This window comes from Schistocerca piceifrons, chromosome 1, assembly GCF_021461385.2.
Source record: "Schistocerca piceifrons isolate TAMUIC-IGC-003096 chromosome 1, iqSchPice1.1, whole genome shotgun sequence".
Classification (NCBI taxonomy): domain Eukaryota; kingdom Metazoa; phylum Arthropoda; class Insecta; order Orthoptera; family Acrididae; genus Schistocerca; species Schistocerca piceifrons.
In genome coordinates this window covers 635,371,800-635,382,958 of record NC_060138.1, presented here as the reverse complement: position 1 = coordinate 635,382,958, position 11,159 = coordinate 635,371,800, and the positions used below count along the sequence as shown (strand labels likewise).

Here is an 11,159-nt window from a genome sequence, read left to right as displayed (position 1 = left end):
GGTACATTAGCTTATTTGTTTCAGTTCTAAACATTTGTCATGTATTATAATTTTTCTGACTGTTCTAGATCCTGGAGGACCTCCTCACTACAGATCAATTGGAATGAAAGTAAATCTAATCCATTGCCAATATCCAAGATATCTATGACCATTTGCAACCTTTGTTTGCAAGGTTACCTTAGGGGAGGATATAGCGGATTTATGTTACCATTCCTAAGTGAATCAGTGCATGCATCTAGCTTAGAAGGAGTGCAATGTCATACTGATAAGTGTGCTCATACTGCAAAGTTCTTTGTAAATTTGACTTGATTTTGTAATCACTGAATTAAGATCACATACCCTCACCTCCTGTGAAGGTTCATTTGATTTTTTCCTCCAATTCTGCAGTTTATTTCAAAATGGATCATTAGGAAGCTTATGTTACTTGTTTAATTTATTAAAAAAAGATGTAAAGAAATTACTTGAGTTCTGAAAATGCTTTACTTTAAATGCAAAGTGTTGCTCAGTTTGGATTAACTGATTTTTCTGGAGTGAATAGAGCAGTAAGTACCACACTGCAGGACACAAAGCATAAAATCCTGTCAAGGCAGCCACTGACCATGCAACAGAAAAGTGGTATTGATGTAGCGTCTGTCCTATCCTGAGTTCATGTAATCAGAAATTGGACAATCATCCTATAAAAAATTTACAAAAAGAATAATAAATATTTTTGGATCTGATTGCCATCAGACTGGCATATCATAAATTTAAAGAAAATCATTCACTGGATTCTCCAATATTTTTAAATGCATATTCAGCTAAAAGTAATTGAGTGTGATGTCACAAAGACATTAAGCATTGTATGATGTTTTTCTGGTTCTTTATAACTTATGGCAATTATTAGGTGGGGGAAAGGGCCATAGGAAATTGTAAGAGAAGGAGCTGAGCACTTTGTAGTCTTCGTCAATGGAAAGCCACCATATAAGAGAAGGAAAATGGCTGTATAATCATCATATACAGATCCATTGCAAAAGAAATGACACAAGGGTTGGTGGTGGGGTGGTGTTAGTGGTGCTGGTAGTAGTTGCAGCAACACCATTGTCACTATACAAAACTACATCAGACAGAATATAAAATACTCTTTCCTTCTATATTTCTAAATATTACAATTTTTTACCCCAAAATAAAATGCTGGCAGCTTTCTTGAAGAACATGGTCTTACTTAACATAATGATCTATTTTCATTTGCACCATCACATACTACTCCATAAAACACACAGCACTGCAATTGATTTCTGAGTGATTAAATACCAAGACAGTTCTCCATCTTCAGGCATTTGCAGAATTTCTTGGTTTGTGTGTGTGTGTGTGTGTGTATGTAAGGGAGTGTGTGTTTGTGGGTACATATGCACACATATGCATGTTTGCATTTTATTAAACTACTGTAAGTACCAGATTATTCGTCTTCTCATTTTGTTGTAGTTTATGAAGGGTTGGTAAAAGCAGCAACAATAAATTCTAAAAAGCAACAAAATTTTTTTATTACACAACTTATGGGACAATTGTTTTTGTCCACTATAAAATTGTAAACATCTTTCATAACAAAACAACAGACTCATTTAAGACATCCTGTCATAACAACATGTATTTATATCCTCTATATACAATTTGTTTTAAAAGTTTTCACTGGAAGAACTAAATATTTACAAAATAACTGCTTAATCAGAAATGATTTTTTTCTTGTATCTGAATTTTTTAGCTCTTACATGCAAACATCATTGAAAATGCAACACATACACTGTTTTTCTTATTATCTAAACATTTATAATGGCACAACTTGACTTTTACATTATATACAAATATACAGATATGTACAGTGGTAAATGTTGAGAGTAGACTGAGAGAAATCTCTGTGACTACCCACATCCCTCCAGAATTTTTTTATCTTGTAACTTAAACTGTGAAACTGTTTGTAGAAACTACAGCATGACAGCAGTCGCTTGTCACTTCTCTGCATATATCGTCTGTTGTTGTACATTATAAGAACTTTAATTGCAGAAGCAGTTATGAATTCCTATACCAGATTGCAGATGCTTCAGAATAAACAGGATTGTGGAGCATTTGTGGCCACATGCGTATATGAATCTCATTTGAATTTTTTTGCATATCTAAAGGGCTGATTTAAAAGGTTGTAGATAATTGATTGTTATTTCAGTTATAATTCACAGAGTATTTAAGTTCTTCAGCTTGCAGACAGGTTATTTGTGTGTTCAGAATACAAAAGTCAGGAATGAAGACTAACTACATATGAGACCAAAGAAGAGAATGAAGTCACCAGTCACTGAAGCTGAAACTGATACCAGGATAGTAGGTACTCAGAAGAAAAGATGGAGAATGTCAAACAAAAACTTAATGAACTGCTAATCCTTTGGAGCAAAAGTTATGCAGGACAAGAAAAACAGTTCAAAGAAGAGGCAAAAACAGTAACCAATCTCTAAACTCTTTTGTTTTGTGTGACTAGTATCTCTGTTCCCGTTATTGCAGCTTCAGCAAGTGATAGGTAGGTGCTCCTCTTTATATCTTATACATCATTGCGTGACATCCCAGATAGGAGACAACAACTTGTAAAAAATAAACTATGATATTATTATATCTGACAAACAGAGAAATAACAAAGTATTGTTGCTACTTTGTTTAAAATAATTGTGTTCTTAATTCACAAACAGCCTACAGAAATAAACACTAAAATACATACAATAAAGAACTGTACTGGAGTGGCAACATTGTCCACAAAGTATTAGGTGACATAGGTATAATTTATTTGGGTAACAAACATGATTATCATGAACCATAGCACTTTAACTGAATGCACAAGTATAAAATTTTACATATGGAATATAGTTCAATAAGTTAAAAAATGACAGGAATGGCAAATGCTACTGGTACAGCAACAACTATAAATGATATGTTAATATTTTTATGTTGTTACTCTGTTTGAGACAAAAAAACATTGTAAGTATTTTTTTCTCTGTCCAGTTGGCCTACATGTAACTTTCTGTCACAAAATTTGAAATGTCATCAAAGAGCTTCTTCTCTGTTATAAAAGCTCATTCTTACAACACCAGTATTAATTCTGCCATCATGAAGACAATTATTTATTTTGTCGCTTGATGATATTAGCCATAAAGCAATTGAAAATAAAAACATAGGTGTAATCTTGATAAGTTAGGAATTTGGATAATCAGAAAATGAAGTCTATCTACCAAAGATTTTTTATAGCTACTAAATTTAGCTTAGCAAAACTCTAGAATTCAGTAACTGTGACAGAAAATAAGCCTGCAAGCAGAGTGGTATAGGTAGATTTCGTTGTATTTCATGAAGTGGTGGACGGAGGGTGGTTGGACGGATGCACAAATAAGCTTCACCTATATGCAGCTAACTAAGAAATAACCTTTCTCATAACTCTACTGCATCAATAACACACAGATATGTGGTGATAAAATACTTCCATATTTTACTGATCAAAACATAGGCGCTATACTGAACTTACATAATTTATTATTGTATGTTGATTGATATATCATGACTGTTGGCAGTTTTTTATAATGTCATTTAAGTAAGTGGAGTAAATCAACACAATCTACCGAGAGCAACTGCTGTTCTATGATGATGAAATACATAAGTATACAATCACATTAGTTACTAAATTTTATCTCTGTTTTATTCATAGTGCAAAATATATGAAGATGAATAATTATTAGCAATTGAAGTATTTGTGGGGGAAATAATATTAGCAGTAAAAAGACACAATTCTAAGGGGAGAACGTGAAACAAAAACACTTTCTGGAAAGTTCACAGGATCAGATTACATTTTCGTCACACATAAGTTCAAAGAAACTTTATAATTACCTCACATCAATGTCTTTTATGTGGTACAGACCACAACAATATTTCAGCAGAATATAATCAAAGCATGTTTAATGAAAATAACTCTGCAACCAAAGCTATTTATTTCATTACTGATGTAATTACTCAGTGTGCTATTTGGTTTTATGATAACAATATCTTCAAATTCACACTTTTGGTTGTAAAGTTTTTTCCATTTTTGCAATAAAACAATACAAAAAAATTGTTTATTTCCCCTACTGCCACTTTACGTATATGGATTACTGTAGTATCACTAATAAATAGCCACACTAAACATTCTGCATTGCATGACAAAATGGTTGCTTTTTGAGCTTTTTTTGTTATACATTTTTCTCACATTTCTTTATTAGTTTCAGGAGGAATAGACCGTGACCTCTGTGGTATATAAGATGTATTAATTTATACAGCGGGCATGATACAAAAATATAACGTGAATACTTACACAACGAATACAAAGCAGCGTATTGTATGAATAGAAATATGTGATACAGTCTTAAAATTTTCTTTTTTCATTTCACAGGTACAGTATGTAGTTAATTTAAAACATATACAAAAGATGTTGTAGTAACTTAGCTGCTTCTTAATTTTTTAATTTCATAAATATAACCAACAAAGACTTCAACAACTGAAAATATTTTCTGATGTTTCTGACACAATATTCATGAGTGTTCTTTTACCACAATAAAGAGTTAAGAAGGCAGTCATTTCTCTGTGTAACCTGGAAATTATGGTTCTGAAGTAGGAACTTAGCAGCCATGATGACAAGCATTTCACATATCTTTAACATAGAACATATCTGACTTTAAGAATTTTCTGTATATGTTATAAACCTTAAGTAAATAAATAAAAGAGGAAAATATTTTGTTAATGATTCTTGTTCTTAGAATTCTAACAAAATAATGCCTTTACTGTACAAAACTACATGATATTTTAACCTATGGTACAACCACTATTTGTGTAACGGTTACAATTTTACAGTGCTTTAATGAATGGACAAACTGTGTGTACTTGGGATATTAGGCTGCTAGTACACTAGCTTCTGCTGTGTTCTAGTGACATGTAGTTCAGATGTGTATGTTTTTTAGAACAATGTAAAACAGAGACTATATGGACAGGTTTTTGTGGCAGTTTAAGGACACTTCTGAATTGTAATTGAAAGTCAAAATGATGGAAAGTAAGGCGAGAAAGCAAAATTACCAGACAAAATACAAAAGGGTGAAGTTTACTGAAGCTTATTGGTGTTTCTGTCTTAAATACTTCTGGATTTTGTGCAAATTCACCTTTTCCATTTACCTTTATGCATTCTGAAATATTATTCTGTTATAATAATTTTTTAAACTCTCTTGATTTGTAAAAGAAGTACTGTTTATTGCTACAGCAAAAGTTTAGTTTTTGACATAACAGGGTGTTAGAAATAACAGATCAGCTTAAAGATAGCACCTTTGTTACTACCTGTTAATTTAAATTCCTTTTTTTACCTTCTTGTTGTAGGTGTGAAAGATGTACTCTCAAAAATTAAACTTTATGCGATTATCAGTTTTGCTCTGTACTATATGTCTTTGCAATGAAATCTACCTTTGATCTTATTCTCATTTTCAATGTGCCTCAAAGTGGCTTTACCATACATAAAAAGAATTAATGTTATTAAAGATTTTAGAAGCCTATTTACAGAGAACAGGAAGATCCAGGAAGTCAAATCTAGATTATAAAACATTAGAGATATTAAAAATGCACAAAGACAAAAGTTTGCAAGTTAAATTTCAGATGTGAGAAAGAGATATTTCTTTAAAAGTATTTTAAACTTCTTTATTATATGTATAATTTTTTAATAGGCAGCAATGATTATTATCACTGCTTCACTACATTAATGTCAGATGAAGAATTGTGCAGGAAAAGTAGATTGTAACATGCTTCACTCTAATCATTACCATCCATGATGGGCTATGAGTTGTGGACAAAGTTACTTGAGGTCAGTTATCACTCTCATTTCTCAGTCCAGGACAATCCCCTAAAGGTAATTTTGCATCTCTGTTGGAAATTGTTCAGTAGATTTTAATTTGGTGAAATAAATAGATTAAACTTGTATTGCACAACACTTTCTTTTTATTCATCAGTGCCAGCTCCCTGTGTTCATATAATTATTTGCATTTTTTTGTGTTGGCTTAAAGAGATAGTAAATGTAGACACATACAAAAAGAATATATATTTAATAACGTCCATTTGTAACAGTTTTTTGAAATGGGAATACTGCGAAGGGAAATATTTACAACAAATGCTTGGGAACAGAGATAATACTTATCTCATGTTGATTTAATACACATGGAATAAATGTCAGATTATCAGTTTGTACCACCTTTTGGGGCTTACCGAGCAGAAATGATACGACTGTAAATGTTCCACAGTGCATTCTTTATACCTCAAAAGAAAAAACATAAAGTGCATTTCCACTGTGACACTTGTGACAGGGAAAATTGTCTAAAGATAGAAAATTTGAAACATCATTCATGACAATGGTTGCAGGAGATTTAGTGTTGTTGTCTCCTGCCCGAGTATGGAAGTGTTCCAATAACAAATGTGTTATTTGCCAATAAATCTCTTTCCGAGAATATATATAAAACAACTAGTAAGGTGAAATAAAAAGGAAGGAAGGAACATTAGAGTTTAAATGTCCCATCAGCAGGGAGGTCATGAGAGATGGCCAGATGAAATAGGCTGAACACCAAAGTTAAGAAATTGAATATGCACAAAATATCAGCGTCCACTGTTAATTCTCGCATAAAGTACAAAGTGCACCAGAAAACTTCATGTGATTAATTTTCTTGCTTCCATCAGATTAAGCACTTTCTACAGGAAAATTACATTATGTACTTCATGAAAAACGCAAATATCAATGGATGACGAAATATACAGATATCAATGGACGTGGGAAATCACTTCAGGAGTTTGTTTCCCTGTAATTTTGTCAAAACACTGAGCTCAAAAGAGGTGGTATTTTTAAATAAACCAGAACTAAAATAACAAAAGCAAAGGCTATCAGTGTGGAATGATAACTGTAGACAATAATTATGAGATAGTTGGTGATGATGCTCTCATGTCTTTTTATATATTTTTAAAAAATAGAAATGGGTGCATGCTTACAAATACACATGACACTGGGAATGAATAGTACCTGGATTATTTCTTACCCTACACAAATATACAACCAGTTGTCACATAACACCCTTTTCAGTTAGTACTGAATAGACAAAAACTGGATAGTGGGCCATAGTCACAGAAATAGCTACTGAATTTCCAGTTTCTGGAAATATATTGAGCAAATGGAAATGCAAATGAAAATTAAAGACTTCAATAGCACTGTCATTTTCCAAGAGTGTAATGTAACATTTGATAATTTATCATGCACATGTCAGAAAATGGAATGGTGACATGAAAGTAAAAAAACAAGGACCCCTAAGAGTAGATGTATAAACAATTCTTCTGATGGGAATGTGTTTTGTTGGTAGTTACTTATCTCTATATCATTTGCACACCTAATCTTATTAATAAAATCCTCTTCAAATGTATCTTTTCAATATTTACTCCACAGATCAGCACACATGAACACTTTCACTTTGATTGAGTTTATTTTCAGTGTTCTTGTGCTTTTTTATATTAAATTTTGCTTTCAAAGGAACAATAACAAATGAATGGGAAGATTGAGAAGTGGCAATGCTACATTACACTCATTTCATGTTGATTGTGAAAACCATATCAAAATATTTCATTTATTAACAGACTACATATTTGAAAACATTCTGAAACTCAACCCATAGGTTTCTGCTTTTACCATCATTTAGCTTATAGAGATTCATTAAAATCACCTGAAACCAATATATGGTACTATAGGCACATCATTTATTAAGGTCACTTCCAACTCTTTGGCAGTTAGAGGCTCAATAACACTACATTCTGGATTGAGTTCCTATAGAAATTACATCTCTCTGCTCAAACTGCAGACATGCTGTGATCCCCATCATGTATCCACCTGCTGCATAAGCAGTCATAACAAGTGTGCTTTATAGTACATCTCACACAATTCACATATATATTCATTTCAGAGTACATGACCTTATGGCAAGATGGCGCCCCAAGTAACAGTATTACCAATCATGTCCTTGCCATAATGAAATCAATTCTGTCACTCAATTTTCTAACAAAAAGTCAGTTCTTGTTGTGATGTGCGATTTAGAACATAAATGGTGCCATTTCCATCTCTACAGAACAACTGCAGTTATCTTACAAACTGGCAATGACTTGTAAAGTTGGCACCATATTACAGTTCAAATAAAACATTGTTACTTTACTGTTAAATACTCACACTTATCCACATTTAGAATCCTTTAATCACATCGTAAACTTCCAAGCTGGACAGTATTAGGTATATGAGCCAGAGGGACAGAAGTACACATGTTGTTGTCCATTTTATGCATTTTGGACCACCGAGTTCACCTCCAACCATTTTGGATCTCCTCAAAACTAAGATTATTATTGCAACAGCAGCTTCTGTGCAGAATATTGTCACAGAAAAAGCCATACTGAAAAATACAGGGGACTAATTAATTACATATATACAACAAATTTACAAGTCATTCATTACTAATAAAACACAGATATGAGCAATCAGCAAGAAAAAATTACACTACTGTCCACTAAAATTGCTACACCACGAAGATGACGTGCTACAGACGTGAAATTTAACTGACAGGAAGAAGATGCTGTGGTATGCAAATGATTAGCTTTTCAGAGCATTCACACAAAGTTGGTACCGGTGGTGACACCTACATCATGCTGACATGAGGAAAGTTTCCAACCGATTTCTCATACACAAACAGCAGTTGACTGGTATTTCCTGGTGAAACGTTGTTGTGATGCCTCGAGTAAGAAGGAGAAATGCGTACTGTCATGTTTCCGACTTTGATAAAGGTCAGATTGTAGCCCATCGCGATTGCGGTTTATCATATTGCGACATTGCTGCTCGCGTTGGTTGAGATCCAATGACTGTTAGCAGAATATGGAATCGGTGGGTTCAGGAGGGTAACATAGAGCGCTGTGCTGGATCCCAACGGCCTCGTATCACTAGCAGTTGAGATGACAGGCATCTTACCTGCATGGCTGTAACAGATTGTGCAGCCACGTCTCGATCCCTGAGTCAACAGATACGGACGTTTGCAAGACAACAACCATCTGCATGAACAGTTCAACGATGTTTGCAGCTGCATGGATTATCAGCTCGGAGACCATGGCTGTGGTTACCCTTGATGCTGCATCACAGACAGGAGTGCCTGCAATGGTGTACTCAACGATGAACCTGGGCGCACGAATGGCAAAACGTAATTTTTTCGTATGAATCCAGGTTCTGTTTACAGCATCATGATGGTCGCATCTGTGTTTGGCAACATCGCGGTGAATGCACATTGGAAGCGTGTATTTGTCATCCCCATACTGGCGTATCACCCGGCGTGATGGTGTGGGGTGCCATTGGTTACACATCTCGATCACCTTTTGTTTGCATTGACGGCACTTTGAACAGTGGAAGTTACATTTCAGATGTGTTATGACCCGTGGCTCTACCCTCCATTCAATCCCTGCAAAACCCTACATTTTAGCAGGATAATGCATGACCGCATGTTGCAGGTCCTGTACGGGCCTTTCTGGATACAGAAAATGTTCGACTGCTGCCCTGGCCACCACATTCTCCAGATCTCTCACTAATTGAAAACGTCTGGTCAATGGTGGCCAAGGAATTGGCTTGTCACAATACGCCAGTCACTACTCTTGATGAACTGTGGTATTGTGTTGAAGCTGCATGGGCAGCTGTACCTGTATGCGCCATCCAAGCTCTGTTTGGCTCAATGCCCAGGCGTATCAAGGCCGTTATTAGAGCCAGAGGTGGTTGTTCTGGGTACTGATTTCTCAGGATCTATGCACCCAAATTGCATGAAAATATAATCACATGTCAGCTCTAGTATAATATATTTGTCCAATGAATACCTGTTTATCATCTGCATTTCTTCTTGGTGTAGCAATTTTAATGGCCAGTAGTGTAAAATGTCACAAGATTTAGCAAGGAAGTTTTTATTTGAGTGAATGAAGATGTGTTAGTGTATACTGCTGATTATAGGCTCTCTTGTTTCCAGTTGGATGACTTTACAATTCAGTGAGTGTTGCATCCATCTCCTTCATAGAACTTTCCATCCTGAAAACTTTACAATTCAATGAGCATTTTATCCACCTCTGTCACTAGAATGTTCCATCCTGGAAAACCTGGAGGTGTTTGCTGATAATTAAAGCAGAGATAGTGATAGCAATAATCAGTATCACTACATAATAGATCACAGAGGAAGTCTAAACATTTTGATGATAAAGTAATAATAAGTTCAGGGTAATATTAGGAACTCTCACAGTTTTATTTGTAGAATTATCATAGCATTTGTTTGCAATATGTAGGAGAGAACCCAGGTCCTGAGTACCAGTACACTATTTTATTCATGATCCACCTACTATAATGAGCAGTTAAAAAAATTTCTTTGCAAATGGGCTTATATAAAACAAATGAAATAGTTTCCAGTAACATTATGAATATATGATTTGGTGTAGAATGAAAATGTGGAAGGATATTTGCTACCCCAAGAAGTGCCCAATAATGAAAGCATACACATTGTCTAATATAAGAATACAAGATAGCAAGTATCTTTCTATATTCCCTAGTGTGCTATGAAATGAAGAAGCGTGCTGTATCACAAATTTTAAAGCTTGCAAAATAAACAAATCACCATTCAGCTACCATTCAATATGTAGCTCCAAAACAAATATGCTTGAACCTTTATTTTAACAGGTTAACATTAGCATTAAAAACTACAGTGGTGTGCTGCTTGATACAGACACAGCATTTAGATATCTAGGTGTAAAACTGCAAAGTGAAATGATATGGAATGAGCGTGTAAAGATGGCAGTAGGAAAGATGAATGGCAGACTTAGGTTTATTGGGGGAATTTTAAGAAAGTGTAGCTCGCCTAAAAAGGAGACTACCTACAGATCACTAGTACAACCCATTCTTGAGTACTGTTCAAGTTGTGGGACCCCACCAGGTCAGATTAAGAGAAGACATTAAAGCAAATGAGAGTCCCTGGGAAAAAAAACACCCTTCTTTTCACCAAACACTATTGAGAAAATTTAGAGAACAGATATTTACATGTATGTTTGTAATTATAGGG

The 11,159-nt window shown here is 34.4% G+C and overlaps 1 protein-coding gene across 1 annotated transcript in view; it reads right to left on the bottom strand.

Moving 5' to 3' along the window:
• Positions 1-1,544: 1,544 nt before the first annotated feature.
• Positions 1,545-11,159, bottom strand: part of LOC124804969 (sodium/calcium exchanger 1-like) — a 198,735-nt gene continuing 189,120 nt past the window's right edge. The window contains exon 7 of the mRNA XM_047265363.1: positions 1,545-8,480. Coding sequence (XP_047121319.1) covers positions 8,276-8,480 — 205 coding nt within the window. The 3' untranslated portion in view covers positions 1,545-8,275. The remainder of the gene's footprint in view (positions 8,481-11,159) is intronic.